Source organism: Amblyomma maculatum, chromosome 1, assembly GCF_055883805.1.
Source record: "Amblyomma maculatum isolate TAMU_Amacu chromosome 1, ASM5588380v1, whole genome shotgun sequence".
Taxonomy (NCBI): Eukaryota; Metazoa; Arthropoda; class Arachnida; order Ixodida; family Ixodidae; genus Amblyomma; species Amblyomma maculatum.
Window position 1 is genome coordinate 227,554,125 of NC_139344.1, and position 27,972 is coordinate 227,582,096.

Sequence of the window (27,972 nt, forward strand, 5' to 3'; positions counted from 1 at the left end):
TAAATTTACAGCAGGGACTCTTCTCCTTCATGTCACATTGCAAACCATGTGCAGTATATCCTGATGATATAAATCTCATGGGGCCACACTGGTGATACAGGTCTCGTGGGGCCACAAAAAACTCTTTTTACCATGCTACATTTGTAACATCATAAAATGAGCCAAATCAATATGCTAAATTATGGGAAATGCATAAACGTAGATCTGTTTTCGGTTGACAGGATTTATTTATGGACATACGCAATCGCTCACCCGCGACTTGTGCGGAGTGCTTGCCATGGCTCGCTGTTCGTGGAGCACAGACAATGACTCAGGGAAGTGGTTGCAAATCACATATTTGCATCATCCATAGTGGTGCAGGAGCATGTCCGCAGCCCCGAAATTCTATGCATTTTGCACAATGCAATCTGGTCCAAGGGTTTCAGATGCAATATCATCAAGATATGCACTCATTTGATGTTGTCAGTGTGTGGCTTGTAACATCAGGTTCATTACAGGTAGCGCCTATGGTCCGAACACTGCAAAATGGCCAACTACTAGCGAGACTGCTGATGGCACTGGCAACGTAGTTGCCCCCGAGACTGCTCGCCTGGGCAGCCAAGCGCCATCAGTGATGCCCCTTCGATACGCACCTCCTGGCTCTGTCCTGATGGAGCCCCAACCTCGGTTTGTTCTGCTTACTGATCGCCCGACATATGGCCCATCGCGTGCTCCTGTCCGTGCTTTGGCACCTGTTGTGAAGACTGCTGCCACTGATGGAGCCCCTCACAGCAACCCTGCAGTGACCACCACGGCAGCTTTTGCACCCATGTACAGTGTTGGAATCATGCCAGCAGGCATGTTTCCACAGCACTCATTTCCTCCGTTCCTACATGCGGGCCACCAAAGCAATGGCTACCTGTCCTTTTTGTCTGGAGCGGGCTATGTGGCCCCACCAACGACGGCAGCGACGTACGTGCCCCTGGCCACGTTTGGTGGGCCCTCGGTGGTGGTGCCTCCTCCAAGCAGTGCCAAGGTGGCCAGCTGTTACAACTGTGGCCTGGTAGGACACCGAGGCCACGAATGCAAGGAGGCCACACTAGAAGAGGCCACCAAGTCCGGTGGGTGTTAGGCTTCTGCGCTTCTGCCCTGTGCACTCATGGCACTTTTCTCTGCAGCCCAGTTCCGGCTCCACTTCACACCCACCGTAGCTGCTCCTGAGGCGCAGCCATGAGGGCAGCCACCGATACCCATGTACATTTTCCCCACTGCTCGGTGTAGAAGCAACTGCTGTTACCAGCTGCACCTGGCATGACGACTGCTGTGGCAACCAGCCAGTCCCCCAGTCATGATGTGGGCTTGCTGCTACTCAGCTGCCTCTTCAAAGCATCCCATTTTGTGCCACGTTGCTAATGCTGGTACAAGGGTCTAGTGTCCTTGAGACAAATCTACTGTGTCTACTGAAGCACCTCTTTTATGGCCTGTGTTTTATGCTAGCAACCATTTTTAGTTACTATTTATGAGCTCTCACCTGATATGATTGAGTGCCCAGCTCTGTGGACTTTCCGGCATCAGTGATTGCCATCTGTGTGTGCTTCGATTTTAATGTCCATGTTTATTTGTGCCAGCCTGTCATAATTTTATTGTCACAAGTCTTGCCATTCCATGTTAGACCGCAGATTGTGACCTGTTTTAGTTTCAGGGTTTTTTACCTTTTGTCTTCTTTTTAGTTCTCTGCGCACCAGCAAATGATTGGGGGTACTGGGTGGTTTGTCATGTCCAGCATGTGATCAGAATTACTTAAAGCTACCACTCAGCCAAAGAGATGTTGAATTGTCTCATCAAATTGCACCCACAGGAGAAATACTGTATTGATGCTACTATGTTTCTACACATCTGCATCACTTTGTTTTTTTTTTTTTTCTTCTTCTTCTTCCTGTGTTTTGCTCAGACATGCGCTGAAATCGTTTTGAGCTTGTTGGTGTTTGTCTAGTCAGGTGTTTCCTTTGACAGCATCAGAAGCATTCCCGGTCTTACATGCTAGCATTTTGCATCCTGATCAAACATCTTGTTTGAGCACTTGAGTTTATTGTTGCTCACTTGTGAGAGTGAGCATTGCTTTAGAACTGGTAGTCAGAGAGTGCTAACCATGTCTCTTTTAATTTTTTTATGACTGCTTTTTGGCTGTCGATTCCAGAATTTATTCATTTTAATGTATGCGTAGAGTGAAAAATCAGCAACAGGTACACACTTAAACCGCTGAGCGGAATGCGCCCCGGAGGAATGCAAAGCCACATCTTTTCATGTGGACCCTAGTCCTTTTGTGTTTGGACGTGCCCGTGTGGCCATTGTTATTTTCCTGCCATAATGCACAATATCAGGGTTTGTGACACCCATTATGCGTATCTGACTGTGTGGCTCTAGCTGACTACATGATTTTCCACATCTTTTGAACATTGTGGTGCTTGCTGCGCTTGGTTCTGGACATCTGTGCAACGCTGTAAGCACTGGATCTGTTGCACATGCAGGTCACCACTTTAGATGGTGAATGCTGAAGGTGCAGTCATGTTGCCTTTACAAATCGCATTATTTTTGCACATTTTGGTGGTTGATGGCACTGTGCTGTGCCAAATGAAATGCCAGCTGTGTCTGCGTTAGCTACTCTTGTTGGGCTGTGCTTTCATACTTGTCTTTTGGTTACAGATAAGAGTCTGAGAGACCACATCACCCATCACCTATGCTTAAAGTCTGCTGTATGCTTATTGGTCTGCTTGTGTAGACCACAGCTTTTGTGAGCCACACACTGGAAAGCACCTTTACACTGAATAGGTGTGTTATTTGAGCGTACATATCAATTACTTTTTCAGTTACAAATACTACCTAATTCATAATGTTCTTGAGGGTATGAGGTCCACAGTACTGATGCACAAAGTGGACAGGGAATGACACAGAAATGAGATAGGTGTGTGTACACAAACTTGAATGCTGTGACAGGTAATGCATAATGCTACCTGTCTCATTTCTGTAACTTTTCCTGCCCACTTTAGTGCATCAGAACAGGGCACCTCATACCTTGAGAATGTACAACTATCTAGCCAATTCTGTAGCTTTGTTAATCTGTAATGACTTCCTGTACTTCATTTGCTAAACAGAGGTGCAAAGCCAAATAATGTCTTCTGCCCACTGTGCCACATAGATTCTCATGGTGAGCAGAAGAGAGGTAGTCCACAGCCTTGTGCATAGTTAATGGTACCACATGACAACACACTCTATGTTACCTATCTAACTGAAACATGCCAAGGAAAAAATGCTTCACAGTGTTATGAGACTGCTAATTCTGTTAGCAGTCATTGTTCCCCTACCAGGAGTCTCCCTAACCCCTAATTTCATGACAGATTTGCTCTTTGAGAGTGTAGGTGCTTTCGAGTACTTTTCGCTGAATCAGTTGTTTAAAATTTCATGTGTTCAATTCTTTGAGTGCATATCTGAACGTATTTCACACGTTATGTTCTGAAAGCAGCTCTGGATGCCAAAGGCTGTAGACGCTTCTGTGGAATGCTTCATGACATGTTGCGCACATGATGCCGAAAATCACCTGAGCTGAGTGACCAGGCTGTTAGTTGTGCACCTGTTGCTTTCCCTGTGCTGTGTGAATATACGCTGTAGTTGCCAACTAATTAGCAACCTTGGATGTTCAAGCTCAAGCTAACATGCAAGTTTTTCATGTCTTCATTGCATTTTGTGAACGTGCATAAGGACTTGCACAAGGCACGAGCATTCAAGTGTTTAAATTGTAAAATTTTGCTATTCACGTACAATGTTCAGCTCCTACAGTATTATAAAAATAATTGGCAAACACAGCCCTTTCATTATATTTGAAGCATCCCTGGACAATACCGCTCAAGTCACCTGGAGCCCAGTTTTAGTTTTCAATTTTGTGAGGCTGCCTGTAAAAACAGCAGAAAAAGTTTTTTTGTGATGTTTCTTTTAAAACAGTTTATGAAATGTTTCTTTCCTATAATGTGCATTAGTTCCGACATCCAATTAAAGAGATATCGACACCTAATTGTGGCGGAATGTTTTCTTCGCAATGATGCACATGCATGGACAGCCACATGTTATTGGCCTGTGACCGCTAAATAGTTGTCATGCTGTTTCAGTTTCAACAGCTATGCAGCGTTGAAGGTTGCATAGGTCACGAGGTATTAAAAAACTGCAATACAGCATAATCACTGCTTCTTCATTGTTGTCAATGTGGCTCTTGAGGCAGGCTCGCTTTGGTGTTGTATTAAAACGACGAAGCAGCGACTACAGATTTTAAGTTTGAAGCCTTACTTGGCTCGTGAGTGTCATGGATGGGGAGTGTCTGCAGCCAGTGGCACAAAAATCCCATCTGCCTTGTTGGCTGCCATCGTGACTGTGACGCCAGCCATTGAGCCACCAAAGTGGTGAGTGGGATGACAGTATGCACAACAGTTTCAGGGCCCCAACCCCTTGTGCACCATTTTCTCATGCGGCATCACTAACGGACCTCCACGTAGCACCACATTTCCCCTCTTTTGTATCAAAACTATGACGCAACCATTGTTCATGCAATGTTCTGTGTAGCATCATACCATTTTGCTTCCTAATTAGTCTAGTTTGCGATAGGGATTCGAACTGACATATGTACCTCCATTTGTATTCCTTGATCTCCCTACAACACTATGTGACCTAGCATAGCAGGCGTTGTCGGAGAAGGAGCAGTGGAGAGGGAGCCATCGGAGAAATTGAGAATACAGAGGGCATTGCGCTACCAGTCACGTGGTGGCACGTGCCACCGGAGGAAGCGCGGGACTTGGGCATTGCAGCAGCACATTGCACGAGTGAGATTTGCCTTCACAAGCATAGGTGGTCCTAGGTGTTTGCTGAATATTTTTTATTCCTCACTTGAGCTATACATACTTTTAAGCAGTATTCACAAGGGGGATTCTGGCAGGAATGCATGTGGAAGGGAGGTGCACAATGTCAACGGCCGGGCAAACTTTCTCCCTACTCCTGGACCCTGAATTATAATGGGCAACGGGGAGAGCGGGCAGTCACTGAGAGGAATGTTGCTGTTTCTAGCCGCATGCAATGTGGAAGGAACAGCAAAGTACACAGTACAGGAATTTCTGACTACTAATGCTCCTTTGCCACTCAGTAAAGCTGTGTAAGGAAGATGGCAAGCTCAGTGGAGAAAAAAAGCGCACAAAATAAAAACTCTTACAAAAGAGAAGGGGCAGTGTAGTAGAAATGTCACTGGGTAGGGAGATATGCAGTGTTGTCTGCTCCGACCCTGTTACACAATTTTTTTCTTTTTAATGCACATGCGCACAGGCCGGAGCACCATGCATAGCAAATCCTGCGAATGCTGCAAGCTGTGTGCGAGAGACACTGCACCCATGTGGTGTCATGCATTGGCTAGACTATTCTCCCTCAGGGAGACCGGGACTGTTCATGTTGGCTGTCCGAAATGTCCCCCTGTGAGGGATGGCGGCTGGCAGAGCAAAACCAGAAACTGCATTGCTGTATGGCCTCTTGAAGGAGTGACATGTGCGCAGCCTTCCTCGCTTGGGGAGGGATTCCATTGCCCATGCGAATACTGCCTAACGTTGTACGTTGAAACCGAAACAGCACAAGAGAGAAATTTAATTATAACTTATTTAGTGGTTGTAGGCAAATAGCACATGGTAATACGTGTGTATTAATGCCTTATTACTGAGTGGTAAATGCACCCAAAAGGTGTATTTCTTTAGTATTATGCCATCTCCTTGTTTCATGCCCTATGCAGGCATATGCCATTTGCAATAAAGCTCTGTTTTCACTTGAGGGCTGTTTGTAACTTGTGTTGGCAGATGCCTAACAGGATAGCACAAACTGAAGATAGTTCACTTCTGTTTAAGATTGTTTCACAATTTTTATTGTACTCTGTTTATAAGCCAAATCATGAGCCCTGGAAAAGCCCAGTTGTGCAGTGAAGCTGAATTTTAAGACATTACAACTCAGCCATCCACAGTGAATTGGAAACACTTTTTGAACTCGATGTTTAGTGTTTGTGGTTTCTTGAAAATGGACACAGGAGGGGTCTTGAAAAGAGATAACAAAATGTTAATTTTGAACCATTAAGCATATGAGTTTTATCTCAGTCATTCAGTGGTTCTCAAATTGAAGTTTGGGGTTCCATTATAAGATGTTTATTGGGCTCTTGAAGTTCTCCTTCCTCTCTTGCCTGGGTGACAAGATCTGTTGGACTTGTGTGCTGATGTTATGTGGGGCATAATGTCACAAAGCGTGATAGATGCTATAGTGGACGGCTCCAGATCAGTGTTGCTCGCTTGGGTGTTTCTTGATGTGCATCAACATCACACAACACAAAGGTGCTTTTGAATTTTCCCTCATCGAAGTGCAGCCACTGCATATGAATCTAATTGTGTGTTTGCTGCAGGTATACTTAAAGGTTTAAAACTTGAGCGTGTTGCAGTATAGCTGAAAAATGGATAAATGGACCAGTTAAATGAACTGGTGTAATATTTCTTGGATTGCTCATTCATTTATAGCTGCAATACAAGCCCAACTCATAGTCGCACTAGTTGCATAACTCATCCCTTTACATCATAGCCCCACCCCCTACCCCTATGTCTCCACAAATTGTCATAACTAGTGGAATTCAAGAGGTCCCTAGAACATTCATGACCGAGAACCATTGATGATTGTAATTGGCAATCGCACTTTTGAAACTCCCATTCTAGCAGCCATGTAGAATGCAGAAAGACAACCATAAACATCTATTGGGAAAACAAGTGACTATAACATGTCGCATGAGTTTGCATGAAAATAAAAGACCTGGTCTCATAAGAATCGAGCACTATAGTATTGAAGGAATAAAGATTTATAGTTTTAATTTGCATTGAAAGCTACATAAACACATCTTGCTGTGGAACCTTGCCATTGTTGGTGAATCTCGCCACATGACTACATCTCGGTAAAGTATTGTATGTTGTTAAGTGTGTAGTGTTTGTTTCTTTCAGAAGTGTTTGTCATCTTTTGTTATACTCTTTTGAGTGCGCCTTTTTATTTAAAGCCATGCTCCATTCTCGCCACAGTACATTGCATCGAGCTTTTGTCACTAAATGGCACCACAGTGTTTTGTACTTTGTGGTTGAAACACTAACCATGGGCCATTAAAACTGTTGTTAATGAGGTGTACATCATTGTGCCATACTGCTTGCCAACTTGGTCTACATTAGCTTTCAGTTCATCTCTTTTGCCAATGTGCAATCACTATCACTTGATGACCAGCTCCAATAATTCGGATACATAGAAACAGGCACATCTACTGATCCAAAGATTATTTGTAAAAATCCTCTGCATTGTTGCTAACAAGATTGCTGCAGAATCATCGCCTTGGACGCTTAAGTTCTCCCTTATGCCCCCAAAATTGTCCTTGAAATTTAATTGTTAGTGCATTAAGGGGACAAAGATCAGACTTCGTTAACAAAATCACAATAATGAAACCTTTAGGGAATGTGTGCTCTTGTGCAGATTCCAAATATTGCATTTAGTCTCATTTAAAAGAAGTCCTTACGCACTTATGTGTTAAGTTAGGTTTTTTCCCACAAATTTTTAAGGAATTCTGCTACAGAGAACCTTTTTTGATATGAAGGAATGCAGTAAAGGTAAAATTATTGTCCTGCTTATTGTTCGATTTGAGTTGTAGGGTTGTAAAGTTGCTGCTTCAGAAAATGGGAAAAAATTTATATTTTCAAATGCAAGCTCTTTGCAGCAGAATTTCTTAAAAGCTCCTGACAAACGCCCTGTATAACACATTGCATAAGTACACAATGACTTGTTTTACATGGCATTAGGTTGGATATTTGTGACGCACACAAATGTATGATTTTCCCTGAAGATTTCATAATTGTCACATGGTAAGACCTTTTTCCCCCAACCCTTTTTTAAGCTTCATTTGACAAATTACCTTAAGCTGTGATAATATGCAACATTATAATGCTAGTAGCTTTTATATTTTCTTCTAAATGAACTCCTTCATTGTTTCTTGTAATACAAATGAGCAAAGTGTCTTTGCATGGCATGTATAGCCCTGGAAGGAGTCTTGCCCGAACTATTCTTTTTGCGTGACAGTAAAAACAACTGTAAGGAATCTGGGTCTCTTTTCAGTGCTCACTTTTTAAATGTACAATTTCAGCTTGTTGCCAGAGCGTTACGACTGCACAATTGTAATCTTAACTGAAAGATTGGCATACCAAATGACCTTGCTTGTAATCCCTCCAGCAATATGCCATATTGAACAAAGTGCATGTTGTCTTTCGAATTGTGATTTCATCTTGAAATTTTGCATCTTTGCAATTCTCGGTCCGAGTTAAGCCTGTCCCAGTTCAGTATGTGGTGTGCTTTAATGGAAAATTCTGTACGCTATGCTGGTGTGCACAATGTAACAGACTACAGGTCACTTGATAGAATTTACAGTTTTCATTTTCATTTTATTACCTTAAAGACCCCTCGCTCGCAAATTTTGGGTATTCTACACAGAAAACCATTAGTGGCAAGTTTGGTTGTGTCAATGCGTGGCAGTAAACTTTTATCTTAACTTCTTGGGCATTGCTAAAATTAATTCATGGAGATCCTAAACTAACAAAAAATGTCAGTTTTCTGGTGCTTTGTACTGAGCTAAAGTTGAACAGATGTGTACATACAAACATAATTCGCCACTTTTACCTAGCTGCAATTTCATTGTTTTAAGTAAATTTCGCATCCAGCATGTTGCAAATGTTTTTCTGCCATGCAGCAAATGCAGTAATTATTTCTTGAGCAAGCATAAGGGTTCAATAAAGACAGACCGATTCTCTAAAACATTTATTTCTAAAAATTGCTCATCAGGAATGGTCTTTTAAGTGCTCTACGTTCAGCAAAATGCACTTGTCCCACTGTTTCTGCCATGCGTGGAAAGCATGGGCGAAGCTATTTTCGTAGCCTGCTTGAAAACTACCTCCAAGGCATTGACTGTTCTGTGCCATACAAGAATGTCGTCCCTTTAGTTCCTTTTTTGCCATGTGTGACCAAAAGAGGTCACAGGGGGCCATGTCAGGATTGTAAGGTAGGTGAGAGACTAGCAATATTTTTCCAAGCAAGAAAGTGGATCACAGTATTTGCTACGTAAAATCTTGCGTTGTCGTGGTGCAGTTTGCAATTTCCCATAAGTATGGGGCTTTTTCTTGAGATGCATTCCTTCATCAGCATTTCCAAAACAATTCTGCAGTACTCTTGCATTTACTGTCTGGCCTCTAAGACTGTGTACATGTATACAATTACTTTGTGTTCAAAAATATGATGACCATTGCCTTATTTGCCAAAATGTGCACCTTGGCCTCCAATGGTAAAGGCTCCCCTTTTCAACCCAATGAGTGCTTCAGCACTTATCTCTGGGCCAAAGCGGTATACCAGGTCTTGTCTGCAGTAATAATGGTCTTCCACCGGTGTTAATGTTCCTCTCCTTCCCACCGCTTCTATCGAGACAAACCTCTACATGGTTTTGTTTCTGGACTGGCGTAAGAAGGCATGCAGGGGATGCGCTGCGCAGAGGTTCTCCACATTTGAAATTGTTCGTCCAAAATTTCGTTGGTACTTTCCACTGAAATCGGCAGGTCTTGGGCATGTTGCATGATAGTGAGGCGTCCATCAGTCTTTATCATTGCATGGTTTGCTCGGAAACACCTATAACAGGTTCATCATCATCTCCCTGCAATTGATAGTATTCCTTGCAGTCTTTGAGTCCTTGAACTACTGAAACAAGTAGCACAAGACAAGAAGTCCCCGCCAAATGAACGCGTCAAATTGATATATATTTCTCTGGCTATTTGATTAAGCCACACACAAAATGCGTCATTCATGCAAGGCCCACGTGGTTCACACTACCTTCCGTTAGAATAAATATTGCTGCTGCCGCATTAGACCCAGAGTGATGGGGCGTATGTTACATTAATGAAGTAGCAATGTTTACAAAAAATGCCGAAAAATTGAGCAGCAAGCACTCAGTAATGAGCACTAGGCCCAGTCTCAGTATTAACTGAACAACACTCGTATTATTGCGCTCAGTATGTGCTACGCCATGATAGCGCTTCCTTGGGCACTTGTGCAGTTTAACGCATACTGAGCAAGGTAGCACTAACATTTTGTTCTGTTTGTCTCCAATTACAAATGTATTGTGCACTTTTAAAATAAAAATTATTTCCACAATCATTCGGATTGTGTTGCTATTTTCATCAAAATAGCACTCAGTACGAAATTTTGCACACCCCTGCAAAAACGCAATTCGTTATGCCTCCCATCTGCGGTTCCCCTAGCAGATCCTTGTTCAAGTACATTCCTTTTGCTACTCGCTTAATCTCAAAGGAGCTGCCCGAGTTGGCAAGCCAGGCCATGTGGCCTCTGGATGTCACATAACCCGCCAAACAATGTGTGCCCGGTCATTTTCTCTGCACACTACCACCTACGAAACGCACACTCATTTCTCACTCACAACACTAATGGCAACACTGGGTTTTAAGCAGAATTGGCTTTTTACGCTGCTGCATACATGTGCTGCACAATTTCTTCATGCAGTAGAAAATACCCAGTTTTTTTTTTTCATGAGCTCTTTTTGAACTAAATGTAATGCTGATTCTGAAGATATTACTGTCTAAATAAGCTATTCAAACAAATTAAAAGGTGGTAGTATATATTCACGTGAATTTAAAAATGCTGCAACTCATTTTATGCATTACCATTAACCTAGAAAGGAAAAATACATCATACAACATAACTGCCAACATTATAAAATGAAGTTTAGACCAAGAGAAAATATGGGGCAGTGCTTGAGAACATTGCTTTCATGACCTTTAAGAATGTTTCTATATCTCTATTCATTGTACGATTCAGATTCTTTGATTTGAATATAATCTCTACTTTATATAACAATTTTCTTGTCAATGTTCATAGCGTTTTACTTTAGTGTCAAGTCTTCTGTGCACATCACAATGATGCAAAGAAAGAATGCTCATAATGATGTGGCAAAAAAGGCCATAGATATTACTGCTGCCTAGTTACTTGAATACAGCTGTTTTGATGTAATATGAATTATATAGGTGGACCCCCAGCAGTTTAAAGGTCTGCAGCCTTACCAAGCTGTCCTAATGACTTCTTTTTCTACCAATTCCTAGCACCACTTAATACATTTGATGCAGATAGTGTATTACTGTATTGCTGTTGTCATTACTGATATTCAGGTAGCCTACACATGGCTCAGGTGTTTGCATGTGATTGAAATTTGGAATGGTTTACAATATTCAATACCTGCTTTGGGAAGCTTAGCAGTGCTACACCTTAACAGTAATTAGGAGTGCCAAAAATGCATTTGAGAGCACTGGGGGCAGCTGTAAAGCTAAACTGGAGCACTCTGGAGCAATCGTATTGGCATTTTGGGGCAGCTGTGCTCATTTCAGACATGTATTGCACATCAAACAGTGAATTTTGAAGCAATTATGCTGCTATGATAATACAAGCTAAATAAAACCTAACCAGTGTAAGTGATTACTTCTTATGAAGTGCCTTGGAAAGGCCATTTCTGAAGCACTCTCTTATATTTTTACTTGGTAAATGTGTTAAGGCTTCAAGGCTTGTCCAATACTGCAAAGTGCATTTGCTGTATTGTCCTTTGCCAGCATTCCCATGCAGCATGGACAACAGCAGACAGGGGCATTTTGAACCGCAGTCCTATGCGTTTCAACAAAGACCCAATACAGTAGACTCCTGTTGCTGCTTTGCTCCCCAGTGCTGCATGTTAATCATTCCTTGCTTGCAGCCAACTCGCCTGAAAGGACTTCCCTAGGCAGTTAGAACTAACATCATTCTCGCTTCTAAGACCTAGAAGCCTCCTGCCCACTTTTGTCAGCCATATTAGTAGATCAACTGGTCTAGGCAGGCGGCAGCTCCACACTCAAGCCCCAGACCAAGAAAAATGTTTTACCTGCTGCTATAGCCATGTGGCTGCACTCTGGTAGATGTTACAGGTAATTATACCTTTACACAAAGAATTACTAGAGTTCATAACCAAAAAAACTGTTCTCTGCACTTATCCTCAAATTTAAACTCTTTCACTTACCCAAACTTCGCATTAACACACTACTGCACTTAAGTGAATAATGCATGCATTTATATAGTATATATTTTAGCAAAGGGGATTGTCAGTAAGTCACATTAATATCTTAACATTTATAGAAATGCTCTCTGCTTATCAAGTTTCTTTATAAACAGAAATTATTCCATTTTTTTTTTTTTAGAAAACGAATACAACCATATTTTTTTGTCACCCCATCTTTTCGGTGAAAAATTTATTTACTTCGTTTTTTGTGATTTCCAGTGTTGCGCTTCACTTGATTAGGATTTCGAGACCCTTGATGACCAGCTCGCATATTGAGATGGGCAGAACGAGAGTACACATCGTTGATCTTGAATGGAGAGTTCCTTGACAGATAATCTGCATCGAGAACATCAACCTGGCTCATAGCCATTTTTGACAAACGATTTTGTGGTACTGGCTGGTCTTCACACAAAATGGGATCAGTAGAATGCTTCCCTCCTTTGGGCATTGGGAGAGAGTACTGCAACGTGTAAAAAAGCAGGAACGGAAATGATGAAACCAGAAGGTTAACCACAGCATAAAAGCAATTCACAGAGGATGATCGCCACTGAACCTTCTTGAACTATGTGGTCAGTGCCTAATACCCCAGTGCACTATTACCGTAAAATACTGAGCATCCACCCATACTTGAATAAGCGCTCACTCTCCCTTCCATGAGAGTTCAAATTTTCTTGGAAGAGCCATGGGCACTTGCCCATGCATTTATGTCCTATGTTTGGGAGAAGTTCAAACACACTGCAGACACATCAAGCACCCACTGCTCGCTATCTCCACAATGACGCTAAGCGCCCATAGATCGATATCCCCTTAGGGATGATTAATCATCCCGATGATATACCGGCGCTCAAGGTCAAGGAAGTTTCACCACGCGCATTTACATCGTTTCATTCCTTCGTTTTTACGTCATGACCATCTGTCACTTGGACATAGTCGCATCGTTTATTACTGTAGCATGGTTCTTGCAGAGACATGCGTTTCGTTCGTGTTTCGACAATGCATTCGTATACTGTTGCCAGGAAAGTGCAGGTGGTGCAGGGGCATCGAGAGCAAGGAGGAAAGTAAGCCGCACAAGCCAGGAATTTAAGACTGACTGAAAGTTGAGTGTGCAAGTGGGACTCCAAGTATGAACACGATGGCATCCCAATGGCCGCTGTCTTGAATTTATGACCAGTTGTCGGACCAAGTAAGGGCCCAATCTACAGTGTGCCCATTCTGGATTCTCACACCTGAACCTAGCAAATGCCCACCTCTCAATATTTCTACAAAATTTATGCGGGCGTTTGCTCAGTATTTTATGGTAAGTAGCAATGCCGTGCAGCTGGATCAGTTTTAGTGCAATATTTTAGAAGCTCATATTTAAGTTCACCCTCCTATGTATTCTATCAATGTTCCATAATTTGAAATAACTGAAATGCCCCACGCAACCTGAAAGTGGAAAGAATGAGTCTGCAGTGAAGCTATTCCCACATTGAGGACCACCACACTCTCCCTCAGCAATGAAAAAGGAAAAAGCAGTCCACTGAAAAAGAAGCCAATCACTACGCTAAATAATTTTGATGCTTCTGGCTTGTTTGACTCAGTCGATTATTAAACAATAAATTTATTTTTGCCACTTGTCAGTGGATCAATACAGAATGGAATAATACAGAACCGGAGAAATACTCCCGTATTTCAGCTCCTAGGCACCTTTAGGTAGCTTTCAAGGGACAGAGCGACTATGAGACTCCATCTCTAAGTTGTTTACGTGAAGTGGAAGCTACGAGCGGAGGGCGACAGCTTCCACAAGGGCGCTGTCCTCATGCAATCACAATCCAATCTGACAAGTCTGAAAGTCATCACCTCACGCCCACAGTTTAAACTCTTGTGAGATCTAGTAGATGCTCTGGATGTGCACACTTCATGCAAAGCATATATAATTTGTTCAGTTTAAAAGGCATTGCTGTACCCCAGTCTCAGCTCGGGTGTCGTCATAAGTGTTCGGAGGCACGAAAAATGGAGGCCTGTAGTTGATCGATAAGTGCCAAGTATTGAATGGGAAATGTGATAGGTAATTGGCACTTAATTCTAAATGTATAACTGGTTAATTATTTATAATTAAAAATTGCTAATGCAAAAAAAATCAATGATAAAAAAAATTAAGAACAAAATAGTGCCGAGTCATTGTGTCATGGTCTGCTAAAGCTAAAAAGGACAACACTAGTGTAATTCTAGCATAGGTTTTTTCCCCTCACCAATAAAGTTCTTTGCTAATTTTTTTTTTTTCTTACTGGAATAACAAGATACCTCAGAACCCCATGATAAAGTTTGCACTAATAAGTATTATACTCATTGCAAATGAGTATAATAATTACAAGATACAAGTAACTGCCACAGTTATAAACTACCACACTATTTCTTCACAGCCAATGCAGACACACTTGATACACACACTCCAAGCTAGTGTTAAGCAATAATTCAGATTCTTCTCGAGAATCCTGTAACGTACATATACAGCATGTACAAGACATACTCCTAGGTACGACAGACAAAACCAATCTTACCCGTGTTCCACGAATATTTATCGGCCTTTTGTAATTTATATAAAGCTTGGTAGAGCCATCTTCCTCAACGGAAACTGAGACACGTTTCAGTGTCTTATTTCCACAAGCAGGACAGAACTGTTTTGTCATAACCTTCGTGACACTGCAAAAGAAGAGCACAGATAAGCAACAGCAATTCAGCCGTAGGAAGAAAAAAAAAAAAAAGAAAGGTACATCTTCGCATAACGTATTTGGTTTTGATTAACTCTTCACCTGCCCAAAGCACTTAAAAAAAAAAAAGCATTTTATAAAGCAGCTCACTACACCATTCCAAAAGGAAGCCACTGTGCAACTGCAGTTTGATGAGGTCAAGCCTAGATATAGCAGATGTGCAGAAAAGAACCTTGACTAAATGTGGACATTTTACATTAACAAGTATACAATGTGACATTTGGAAAGTTACAATCACTTCAGTGAATCATCACAAGCGTGCGTGCCAAGAGATGGAAACAGCCTGAACCAAAGCTTGTTCGCACTTCCTCAACAGCCAATCTTCATTTCCTGTTAAAGGTGATGACATCTCCCATTCAATTCCTGCCATTGTACAAATTACACAGGACAGGACAAGAGTAGGCCACATCACCACAAGTAGGCAGAACTAACAACTGCTTAGCTGCAATTAACTGTATGAGTGTCCTTCCCGTGTGAAATGTACAAGTCCAAGAATTGAATGAGAGATGTATAATTGACCAGCCTTCATCCAAGGCTGAGAATTCACTGGACGACCACCTTCACGCTTGCCCCGTCGCATGAATTCTGCAGTTGCTCTTCCCTCTGCCACTCATTTTCAACTGTGAATAGGCACTGTTTCTCGCAATCTAACAACCTACTGGCAGTGGAGTGGAAGAAAGACATGTGCAGCAATGCAATTCAAACCTATGTGGTTGGTACAAAAGTGCATGAGGGAAGCACACCTTCGGAAGCTGCTGCCTCATGCTAATAGCTTAGAAGGGGAGGGGGGTGGCACGATGAAGTAGTAGTGGCCAATGAGTCACAATGTACACACAAACAGCAAGCACGAAATGAGAGTGTTAGAGGCATCTGCATGCCGCCGTCGAGTGATCTCACTACGCCTCGGCAGCCAATCGATGCAAATTGATCGGCGAGAAGCCACCGCCATTTTCTCTTGGTGCCATCGGTGCGCCATTTTAGTTTAATGTGAAACCATTACTAGCCCCTTCACATGCAATTCCGCCTGCGACCTTCATTGACCACGATGGTTCCAAAATATGAGCTATCATGCCGTCGTCGGGCATAGCGCAGCTCAGTAACATGAGGCATGCAACTGAGAGCAATACAGGAGAATCAGATGGTGTGATGTTTGAGCAAAGCCACGGCAACAACCCTTAATCGCCAAGTGCACAGAAAGGCCGTCCTTCAGTCAAGATCGAAGGCGAGGCCAGCGAAGCTTATAATTTACTGTGGCTGCGTGCCGCCACCAGCCGCCCCATATTTTGTGCCTACAAGAAACTACCATCATGCCGCCAGCAGTCAAAGCCGGCACAGCATTCTTACACGAGCAGAAGTCAGATGATTTAGGGTAGTGATTGTACAATCGGAAAGTTAGGTCAAAAATCGTAAGTCTCCCAGGCAAATAAGACTGGCTGGCAGGTATGCATAAGTTACAGCACTGTACCGCAGCACAGCTGCTAGTGTCACTGTGTCATACAATTATTTGTCTGTAGAATATTTGCACAAGTAGCAAATATTCACTTCTGATTCGGTTGTGAAAAAGTACTAGTTGCACACCCCTAGTTATAAACTTACTGTCACACAGCACAAAGCCTCAAGCTCTTGAAAGTAGCAGTGGCCAGGCCATACATTTCCTGTAGTGCACATACAGTCCAACAAGATTATACAAGTCCCTGCTCTCATTTCAGCCAGACAGGACCAATAAACATTTCCAGGTGAGACAGTGACTTACTTGCAAAACAAAAATTATCGTGCAAAGCAGAGGAACCATGTATAGTCATATCTATTGTTCAGCCTCCTCACAAAAATGCACTTCATTAGAGCATTTAAATCATAGCAGATCTAAAATAAAGTGATCACCCTCAAATCATGCCACACTGTACAAAAGCAACTGTTCATGTAGTACAAGCAACAGTGCACAATCATGAACTATAACCGAAAAACTCAGAGCTACACCTCGGCAGAACCCAAAGGCTAACAAGAAAGCTGTGCATACAAGATCCTAAAAAGTGCACCTCCACATGTGTGAGACAAAAAAGCAGTCAGTATGGCACTAGTATAAATAACTGACATGAAAAAACACATAATCCAGAGAATTCTCACAAGCATATTTTTTTCGTGCCACTCATCTTCGCTGCATAGCCAATCCTTACACACCGACACCCACAACGCTTGCAAATTCATCATGCACCATGACCCCAAGGACTTCCGCAGGCTGCAGGACAAAGATTAACAAATGGGAGGGGGAGCGGGGGTTAGGAAGACTTCTATTTTCATAATGCACATTTAAAACTTTCTTTACTGAAAGAAGCCAGTGAAAAACCAATAATGTTTTCCCATTAAAAATTTCACCTCATCACAGTACCAAAGAAAACCAAAAAAAAATTTATTTGCTTACGTGAAGCAGGCATGGCAGCGCAACACAAATGTTCTTGCATGTTTGATAGCCATTCCATCAACAGAAACAGCTTTTAAACCCATCTGAATCAGGACATTCTGAAAGAAATAGCCAGTTTTATTATCACAACTTGTTTATACGCCACAGTCATAATAATTAAATGCTGTTCCAAGAGGAAGGCTCTATAAACCGTAAAAACCCACATATAATATGCACCCGTATATATAATCCAAGGTCTAATTTTGAAATAGCAGAAACAGAAAAATAAAAAAAGTTTTCATTCGCACATAATGAGAGCGAGGAAAGATCAGCAGAAGTATTTATTTGCAATGCATTTCGCTGCTGCCTAGCAAATCGTACGCGCTCCGCGCTTTCGTGTCCAACACAATCCCACAACAGGCATCACATGTGCCACGAACCTTCATGTGCTGCTGCTGTATCGTTCCCCTTCTTGCACTGACACGCGTGATCGGAGAATTTCACACACCACGATGAAAAGAGCACCTCACATTCGCCCCAGCTATCGGTCCTCTGGCTATTCTAAAATCAGTAAGCCACTTCCAGCTTGGTCGCGGGACAGCAGCACACGAGCAGCCAGGCATCATGCGCCGCGCTCGGACCTGTTCGCATCTAGCACCGTGCATAGATGTGCGCCCCGGAAGTGTTCTCAGATTCGAATTTATCGCGATCGTCGACGTCCGGTACATGTATTGTCTGCCGAGAGTCTTTTCTGTATGAAATCTTTTTTGGTGCCTCAAAACATGTTAGGTGTCCCACATTGCTTGAAAGCGCGACTGTCAAGCTCTTTGGGAATGCTGGTCAAGCGTCCACGATTTGGCTGTAGGGCACAGCAGCATGGCTGGAGGGGCCCGTGAGAGACCTGTGCGAGGCGTGCGAGGCATTGCTTCAGGTTGCATGTGCATTGTGGGCACAGTACTTGAGAAGGATTGCGGGGTCAACGTGGTGAAACCGAAACCATGGAAACAGTCAGCAGACGCCATCGCTAGATAGCGCCTCCTCCTCTCGCTGAAAGCCCAATGCTGATAGCACTGATTAATAATGAGGCTTGAACTGCGAATTTAGGCTGCAATTCGCAATTGCAATTCAGCATTAACCCTTTCATTGTTGGGTGTTTTTGGCCGTGACGCACACCCAGTGTCGGCTTGGTTTCAGGGAACGAGCATATCAAGGAACAAGCATAGAGGGTATTTTTGATTATGATTGCTATACAAACAACATAGTCAACGGAATATGCACATTTCAGTGTTCTGCAGATGTTGTAATTAACACCATCATCATCATTAGCCTGACTATAAATTAGATAAATGAGGATAATATAAGAAAAAGGCACTGCTCGATACTTCTTGAGAGTCTGAATCTGAGCTCGGCTCGTATTCATAATCAGAAGAGCCATCGCTCCAGTCCGCAGTCGAAGGTCCCGCGCAGTCTGCAATCCGAAGGTAACTGTACGCATGGAGGGCGCACTTTCGGTTTCCCGCACAACGGAGAGAAATGGCATGTTGTGAAATCAAGATGACAGAGGGAGATGGAAAGAGGCTAAAACAACCTCCTTTGCTGCTGCTAGCCGTAACGCGGCGAGAGAGAGTGAAAGCAGCGATAGAGTCATGTGTCTACTTATTGAAGAGGCAACTGGGCACGCCCCTGAACTTGACACTTCGTAGCAGACACGCCAAACAGAATAAAAATAAAAACCTGCAAACCTCCAGCAGATGTCAGAACAACCCTTGAACCTGTAACCGCATGTGCGCGCCGCGAAACGCGGGCACCACACGACCATTTAGCGTGATAGAGTAGCGCGCACGGAGCGACCGCGCCTCCCAGCAAAGGAAGTGGCAGGGATGGGAGCAGTTTCTCCATACTCTTCAATTTACACGAACCAACACAGCGCGGGGCGAAAATACGAACTTGTAGAAAGATTTGACAGATGGCACAGCCAGTCTAAGCCCGCCAGCTTCGTGCTCAGGCGCGAAGTTTTGAACACATGATAGAGAACGTACCGGTACGTCGGTGACACTGTGTGGGGGGGGAGAGGGAGCGCAAAAACATACCGGTACATTCGTGACAGCGAAAGGGTTAAAAGGTGATAACTTCCCCTTTATAAAATTTGCTGACAGTTATGTTTCCTGGTAATGAGATCTTTCAGTGCAGCAGCTGCAGTATTTGAAACTAATGACGATGACTGATGAAGCACGAAGTTACAAACAGAAGCAAGTCTGGGTTGTGGCTTCAGCAGCGTGAATGGCAATCGGACATCTCTACGCCTTTCCTCAAGCAATGAGTTTTGCGACAGCTACAATCGCAGACAAAGCACTGCTCTTGCAGCAGCCTCCTCCTGCGTTTTTCTCATCACGCTCCTCTGTCTTTCTCTTTGCACTTGCTCCACTACAGTCATATTTTCATTCTCTGTTGTGCTATTCGTTTGCTCTGCCGGCTGTGATGTTATCAATGCACTGTTTAATCCAGGAATGGGCGCTTAAGAGCCACGCTCTAGACAACAAATGTTTTATTCGAATCCAAAGTCTTTTTGTAGTCAAAGGACCCCTATTAAAAAATTACTAGCGCAAGAAATCAACCAAGAAGTTACGCTGGTACTGAAATTTTCTTTCGCAGCCTCTAACATTAAGCACTATAATCACAAAATTTTGAAACCAAATATATCAGTGTGGTTTGAGTTCTCTATGTACACAAAGAGATTTAAAGTTTAAAGTATTATGAGCAGAAGTACAAGAGAGATCTTGATGTAATTTAAGAAGCTGTGCAAGCAACCGACTAAAATGTTCAGTAACCCATAACATCGTAGACATGAATGAGGTAAAACAAGTAATTCTCAACATATTTCTGACTATCCCAAGGCAACCGGTTGATCTTAACAATTATGCTAATGCAAGAAATCTTTAAAGGACTTCAACTATGGTCCACCAGCAGCTTATATAAAGCCTGACCAAGCCATGTTCTCAGACCATGAATTGCAGATTAACTGCACAACTAGTAGCAAGGGCTGGGTCATGTGGTAGCCCAAAATGGTGGAAGCAGGCTCGAGCATTTCGGAGCAGCTCAGGAAGCAGTAATAATGCCATTTTGGAGCAGCTTTGAAGCAATAAGATGAGCCTTGGAACATTATAACTATGTTTTGGAACATGTTTCTAGGGCCAAATGCCTCTAATGTATATTTATATTACTGACATAGAGAATCATCAATCTGAACTTTTTGTATGTAATGTTCAATGCTTTTCTGACTCCGTACGCATTTCTGAGCAGGCAAGGCAAAAAGCCAAAATATGTAAAGATGCTTAAAATAACACAGGCTGGCCTAAACGAGGATTCGGAACAGACTAGCAGCAAACAGAATGTTGCTTTGTGCACTTCATAACAGAACATCAAGTTTGACCAAAAGATTTTCCCTATTATGATTTGACAGATTCAAATGTAGAATCGATGCGCTCAAGCAGTGCCACTAGCCTGGAGCTCACATCAATGGGCACAGCATTTCTGCACTCTACCTTGTGCACATCCTTTCTGACCCTATGTCTGTGCTATCAATGGGTACAGCATTTTTGCTCTATACCTTGTGCATATTTTTTATGATCCTATGCCTGGGCTGGCAAATACCTGACCCCCAATCATTAGTGGCTTCAGAGAGGATAGATGGCCTGAAAGGTAGTCTTTTCATCCTTCAACCACCTTACTTCACCGCCTCCTGCCAGTACCTAGCTCCTTACGTTTTGCTTGAGTGATGCTGGGACTTACGTTTTAACATCTCAGTTATAGGCCCTGTATGGCTTTCCAACACCCTTGAGAAGGTTTCCAGTGACTGGCACCTTCAGCACAACATCCTGTAACGCTTGAAGTATGCTTTTATCTGACATAGGCCCGACACGCTATTCTTTGACAAAGAGGCTTGATGGTGAAGTACCTGCTTGTTTGTAGATCAAAGACATTACAGCTCGTGTAGTTTTTAAGCCAGAAAAGCTTCCTAATGGCTCGCTGTCTGCTTCCTTTGCTGCTCTCACTTCTCTCTCCACTGGCAATTCAAAAGGCTGGGAGGAGGTGTCATGTCACATGTACACTGCAGTTTTTTGCAACTAATTCCCTCCAATCGCTTGTGGCTCATAATAAATTTGCGAACAAATATTTATTATGCTCCACTGCAAATTTTGTTCTGCCTGGTCCCTTGAATGCCGAATTACCAAGTATTTACTGTAGTGAGTTTTGGAATAGAGTGACCATGTCAGTTAGGGGGACAAGGGAAGAGCAGTGCACGAGTGCCCATATGCAGATGCTGAAAGAGCAAAAGGTGTGAATAAATGTGACTAGTGTCCCCTATGAGCTTTGCCCCTCTTCTAAAACTGCTTGCTTAATAAGTATGCCGGACTAAAACCACCCCCAAGTGCGCACCCCATGTTCCCCTCGCTATGTGATCTTGTAGTGCAACTCCTGCCAGTATGAGCCCAAAGCTGCGCAGCCGACCCGTTTCTACCATGTGTGGAAAGTGTGCTATTGGGAGAGGTACCACTTGCAGGGGCATGCATGTAGTTTGATATCTTGAATGTTCCGCTGCACAGAAGTTCGATAAACATGGACACTGCTTCTTTTGCATGAGATTTCCAAGGGTACATTCAGACCGTTCATTACAAACAATTGTTTGGTGTATCCGAATATGATACATATGGGATCGACCATACCAGAAATTTCTGAAGCTACGCTTTCTTTAGAACATCCTTAGTTTTACTTTGAAACGCCAGATAATTTTGGGAATTACATCTTATACTTTGAGCGCCAAAATTTTTTTTACACAATATGATCCACTGCCGAGAAGAGAAGACTATTTTACAATGCTCTCTCATGCTCATGCACCACACCAATACTCTAAAACAAGCGAGCACACACTTTCCCACCAGCACAAATTGCAGATCCTGAGGACTAAATGTCCCAAAGCAGCTCAGGCTATGAGGAACGTTGTAGTGAAGGGCTTCAGATTAATTAAACCCACTTGGGTTTCTTTAATATATGCAGACATTGTACCGCAGACTGGTCGTTTTTGTATTCACTGCTATGAAAAAATTAGGGGGATGCTCAAACTTCGTCTTATTAGTAGACATGGTAGTGCCTTTAACACCGCTTGTTCATTCCACTACTTTCCGTTCCAATGATGCAGCTGTTCAGTAGCGTATGTTGTACTGTAACGCATACGTTAGGCAAACCTTTTACACTACTCGCACGCCATCTGTACTGTGGCAGTGCAGTACGATCGTGGGATTTTCTGTGGGTGCCAGATGCTGGCACTGACTTTCACATCACAATGGACAGCAACAATGCAGACACCGGCTTCTATGCAACATCGGGCCCTTACGCACAAATAACGCAATTATTTGTGTCATGCAGCGAACTCTGTAAACAACGTTTTGCGAAACAGTGGGCACAGTAGCATGTCATCTGCCATTCTGTGGAGACCTTTTTTTATTGCCAGTAGTGCAGTACTATCATCAGCGTTCTCTTCAAAATACTAAGCATAATGCCCACCTCTACAACAAATTATTTCCATACGTACACGCTACGTACACGCTACGTACAGTCTTAGGTCTAGATTGCATTTACGAGACTGAAATTCAGATCATGCGACATAAATATACAGAGCAACAGTTAGGAAATTTAGTTAAAGTGGCAGATTACTAGGCTTTTTACTGTGTTGAAAAATAAACAGGAAACCAATCAAAGCATATATAATCTGAATCGTAGCATACCTGTACAGCAAAATCAGTTGATATACATGCAACTGGAATTGGTACTTCTTCCAGTGTAAGCAGGCCCATTTCTTTTTTGATCTCTGTAATATTGCCAGGGGTAATCCAGTCGCCATCGCCTGAATCCTCTTCTGTCAAATCTGCTTCATCTTCACTGACTTCATCAGAACAGCTAGCAGGTTCCACAGCCTTGGGCTTTTGTGAGCCTTCTTCCTGCACAATGCAAAAAAGCAGCGTGTCATTTCCTTACCACAGCATAATGAATAAACCGAATGAATAAACAAACCAAAATTTCATGAGATTTTTTTAAGATAGCACCGCCACACTAGAGATGCTAGATGAGGAAATCCTGTATTACACAAACAAAGGCATAAAAAAATTAAGTCATTCCTCAAGATGACACGCATTGGCACAGCTGCTAATCATGGTCATGAAGCCATCTCCAGATACAGGAGAATCTCGTTAATTCAACCCCCGTTAATTTGAAAATTCAGATACAACAGAGAGGTACAACGCGTGCAGCCAGGGATCATTGAAATAGACCTTGCCAGAGCTCAACTGCACAGAACAGTGGTACCCACGCACTTCATGCATACTATGGCAGGTACTACAGCAATTGGAAGTTATCCATTTCTGAAGTATAGCACAGCCGCATAGCTTGTTTCACTCCCTGTAACTTACCACACCCAACTCTGCACATGTTCAAGGCCTAACCAACAAAGCAATGAACAAGTTGTTCTTCCTTAAAAGGGCCCTTCATCATTCCATAACTGATACAAAATTTCTTGCTTACGTAACTTTTATCCATCCGGTCTTCAAATATGCTAACGTAACTTGGTTCCCTCACACTAAAAACAGCGTTAAAACACTTGAAATTGTACAACGGAAAGCTGTACGCTTTATCTTCAACTACTATGGTCGCATGCATTCACCCACAGATCTTTTACACATGGTAGGGCTTCACACGCTGTCCAGCCGTGCTAAATTTTACAAACTAAGGTTTTTGTATTTACTGCTTAACTCATTGAAGATGTCCCCCCACATATTTTGTTCATATCAACCATACAAGAGAAAAACAACACAAGCATGCGCTCACTCTTGAAGAATTCCCCTGCCACAGTAATACCTTCTTTTTTCCACAAGCTGTACGGGATTGGAATCGCTTGCATCCTTCAGTTACAATTCAACCAACCATGGGCACATTTACTGGCTGCTGAGAGCTCTGTGCATACATTCCTTTCACCATAACCCTGATCACAATCTTGTAATACAGTGTTTGTTATATGCAAGTATCATCCTCAATGTATTACATGAATGCTTTATTTATTGTTACCATAAGCTCTGCATGTTTATTTTGTTGTTTTGCCTTGTTTATTTTAGTTTCAAACCTTACAGCCTGAACTTACATTTGTATACTTTGCCCTCTCCTGTTATAATCCCGAAACAAATTGTCAGAATTTCAAAATAAATAAACCACACCATCTCGCAGCTGCAATTGAACACGCTCACTGGCTAGTCGCGCCGTTTCGGGAGCTGCTTGGCGTGTCACTGTTCTTACTCTTAATTCTCACGTTTGGCGATTTCACGCTGGTTTGCCCGGGTTTGCTACATGACCACCAAGGGCTTGAGATAGAAATTTGTCTAAGTCCGAAGCAGTATTAGAAAAATAAAACCCCTGTCTCCAACGGGAATCAAACCTACATCCTTCGTATCATTTACCGAGCATTTTAAACAACTGCATCACACCTGGGATTGTGAGAAGCATTTCGTAATTCTCTTTCTCTAGCGTGAGGATAATAGTAGCGATGACAATGACGCTGCAATTAGTGATAATGATAATGACGATGGCAGCATAAAAATGATGGTGCCGCAGTGGAGAGATACAGAGTACCCTCGATTCAACCCGGCCGCCAGCGGCTGCGTTTTCATGGAGGCGGAACAGACAGGCGTCCGTGTGCTGTGCGATATCAGTGCACGATAAAGGTCTCCTTATGGTCAAAATTGCTCCGCCTCTCCACTACACCACCTTTTACTCTCTAGCTGCTTTCATTTCCACCTTCCTCCCTTCCCTTACAGCACAGTTCAGGTATCCTAAGGAGGAGGTGGAGCGGCCATAGATACACGAGAGCGGGGGCATGTCACAGTTGCGGTCACCATGCCACAGATCACAAAACTGTGTTCGTTCAGCTGCACTGAAATTTAAACCAAAAAGGAAAATAAAGTGTGTTCATTCATCTGCACTAAAATGTCAAGAATGAAAAACTATGTTCAGGCACTGGAAGTGGAATCATATGCAGAGAACGTTTGATATCAAAGCGAAACGAAGCACAAAAAGAGCTTCGTTTCGTGATGTACACGTTGGTATCGGAATTGAGGATTAAATTCTGTAAAACTCAAGCTAATGCTCTTAATCATATGCCTGCAGTGATCGAGCTCTTTTTCTATTTTTAATTTGGAATAGTGCTATGCTGTTATAATGATTATGCATATATCTGTCGTGCCCATCCACATGCTGCTTCTGGTGCACAGAAAGTGCACACACCCTCAAAATGTGGTGGGGCTGTTTTGTGAAGAAGCAGCACTGCTACTGCGTCGCACTGCGAAAGGGCTAACGGAGGCCTTTACAACTTTGGAGTCCTTTAACATTCCCAACAGTGCGCGCAACATAAAGCAGCTTATGAAACCAGAAAAACTGCCGTTCTCCGTTGAGTTTCATCTCAATGTAGAAAACCATTATACTGTTCTTCATTAAATAAAATTACTGTGATGCATACAGTTTCCGGCAGTTTTTTCAGGCCCATTCGATAATTCGAGCTTTCGGTTATTCGAACGTCTTCCCTGGCCTCTTGAAAGCTGCATTAACAAGATTTTACTGTTAGCCTACTGGCAATTTTCACGAACTATAGGTGGACCTATAGTCAAGCAAAAGTAACGACTAAGTTTAAAGACAAGATTTAAATAGAAGCAAATGATGGCACATTTTTGCTCAAAACTCTTGGAAAAGTAAAAAAAGTAAAATGAAAGGAATATAGTCAGCACTTAATCCATGGTAAAAAATTCAGCTGATGGTTATGAGTAAAGGGAGCAAGTTGAGTGCCCATGTGCTGACATCGCACAGCACATGGGCACTTAGCTTTTCGCCTCCACTGAAAAGCAGGCGCCGAGGCCGGGACATTGGTTTTAAAGAAGTGTGTGGAAGTTTTATGATGCAAATATGCCCATGGTGTTTGGAAGACAAGACAAATATTCACTGCTTACTCACTGGAATGTCTGAAAACCCTACACTAGCACGAGCAACAAACAGCCCAAGAAATGTCAAAGTACACAAAAATTGAACACTAAAAAACTGCCAGTATGAGCAACATGAAAGGAGCAAGCAGCAAAGACAAGAGTTTCTATGCTTTACTAATCAGGTATTATTCCCTATTTAAAACAAAGAGCACCGAAACACCGGTCTCTCTTATGACACTCTAGTCAGAGTGTAGCAAAATCTTTTCTGTCTTTAGCAGCTCTAGTACGCTTTCAACTTACTAGTAAGGATAAAATAAAGTGCCCTTGCTAGAGGTGAATCCCCAATCCACCTTCTGCAATAAATGCACAAACCGGAAAGAGGTATATGCTGAGGCAATGAAGCAAACAAAAATGGTATTGCCCCTCTACATATTGCAGGCTGGGGCACAAGACCCAGTGTATTTGTCTATAAATAATAATATAATGTATACACCAGGCAAGTTAGAGCAGATATACGTCAAGCAGACACGGCAATTACGCCATATGCCCAGCTCATACATCTTGCTATGAACTATCCATCTGCAGACGACACTTACAATGGCACGAGCTCCAAAAAAGCCAGGAGAAGAAACTACATCTCTTGGGGCACCGGTTCCCTGCACCTACAAAAAAAAAAATAAAATAAATAAAAGAAAGAAAGGGGGGGGGGGGGGGGTGACCACACAAGATTTTAGTAGGCTAATCTGGAACGATACTGTCGCGACTAGTGCGTATAAAGTAATACGCAACGCTACAAGGGCACTAGAACACACACGTTCACCCTTAAAAAAGAGTCAATATACGCACAAAATAGTATACATAACGGTGTAGCGGTAAAGGAAGACCAGGGTATCACCTCAATGCTTTTGGGTTTCTTGCAAAGGTGGTCGATTCCCACATGCTCCTTTTCCAGCATATACGTGAGGGCCAGGACTTTTATGTCGACTGCCGACAAACTTGGGTAGTCCCCAGTGAGCTTGGAAAAATCGCTTACTGTAGGCACAAACGAAGCGCAAGAGTCAGAACTACGTAGCACGTGGATGAGAGCACTCTTTTTACTCACTTAGCTTTATCGCTTCAGGAGATGGTACCCGATAGTTGATAGTGTACGGAAGGACCTGCAGCCTCTGTTTCGTTGCCTTGTCTTTTATTTCACTCACAACTTCGGGTAGCGTATAAATGTTTTCGCCGATTTCCTGGGGACAAACAAGCATGCTCAAGACCATCCGCATTACAAGTTACTGAAGAAAGCAAGGTTGTGCAAGTACTCACGTGCAATGCCGCATTTTTTATGAAGCCGCCAGAGTCAACGACTAAATGCTTAACGCGTGCGCTTGACATTACAGGCTCCATAGCTCCACATAAAAATAAACTATAAGCGCTAGCTACCAGCTCCTCACAGGTTACACAAACATCCGACTTGCTACAGAAACGACATACATAGCCATTGCGTATGGCTACGGCTAGCTGTAACTTCTATGGGAGCTATGGCTAAACGAGCCGCAAAGCACGCTGGGTAATTTCGACTTTCGAGCAGTGTTTCGAGCACGAAAATCGGTCCAATGCCTCATGGTC

General features: G+C 42.8%; 2 protein-coding genes across 3 annotated transcripts in view; one reads left to right on the forward strand and one right to left on the reverse strand.

Moving 5' to 3' along the window:
* The window catches only part of LOC146205792 (uncharacterized), a 40,351-nt gene extending 36,306 nt beyond the window's left edge, over positions 1-4,045 (forward strand). For both annotated transcript variants that reach the window (XM_084590467.1, XM_084590468.1), the window contains 2 exons: positions 498-1,100; positions 1,158-4,045. In XM_084590467.1, the coding sequence (XP_084446593.1) occupies positions 498-1,100; positions 1,158-1,213 (659 nt within the window). In that variant the 3' untranslated portion in view covers positions 1,214-4,045. The remainder of the gene's footprint in view (positions 1-497; positions 1,101-1,157) is intronic.
* An 8,296-nt stretch (positions 4,046-12,341) lies between these two features.
* On the reverse strand, positions 12,342-27,888 carry LOC146205793 (RNA-binding protein NOB1-like). Its single transcript, XM_084590470.1, has 8 exons — positions 27,670-27,888; positions 27,461-27,593; positions 27,254-27,390; positions 26,955-27,020; positions 23,128-23,340; positions 17,366-17,463; positions 14,737-14,878; positions 12,342-12,656 (listed from the first exon to the last, which is right to left on the reverse strand). The coding sequence occupies exons 1-8, from the start codon at positions 27,748-27,750 to the stop codon at positions 12,387-12,389; spliced, it is 1,140 nt and encodes a 379-aa protein (XP_084446596.1). The 5' UTR covers positions 27,751-27,888; the 3' UTR covers positions 12,342-12,386.
* Between the last annotated feature and the right edge of the window lie 84 nt (positions 27,889-27,972).

Coding starts and splice junctions, on each gene's coding strand:
- LOC146205793 (XM_084590470.1), bottom strand. CDS start 27,750: ATGGAGCCTGTAATGTCAAGCGCACGCGTTAAGCATTTAGTCGTTGAC. Junction 27,391..27,460: donor TCCTGAAGCGATAAAGCTAA/GTGAGTAAAAAG, acceptor TTGTGCCTACAG/TAAGCGATTTTTCCAAGCTC. Junction 12,657..14,736: donor TAAATATTCGTGGAACACGG/GTAAGATTGGTT, acceptor TACACGTTGCAG/TACTCTCTCCCAATGCCCAA.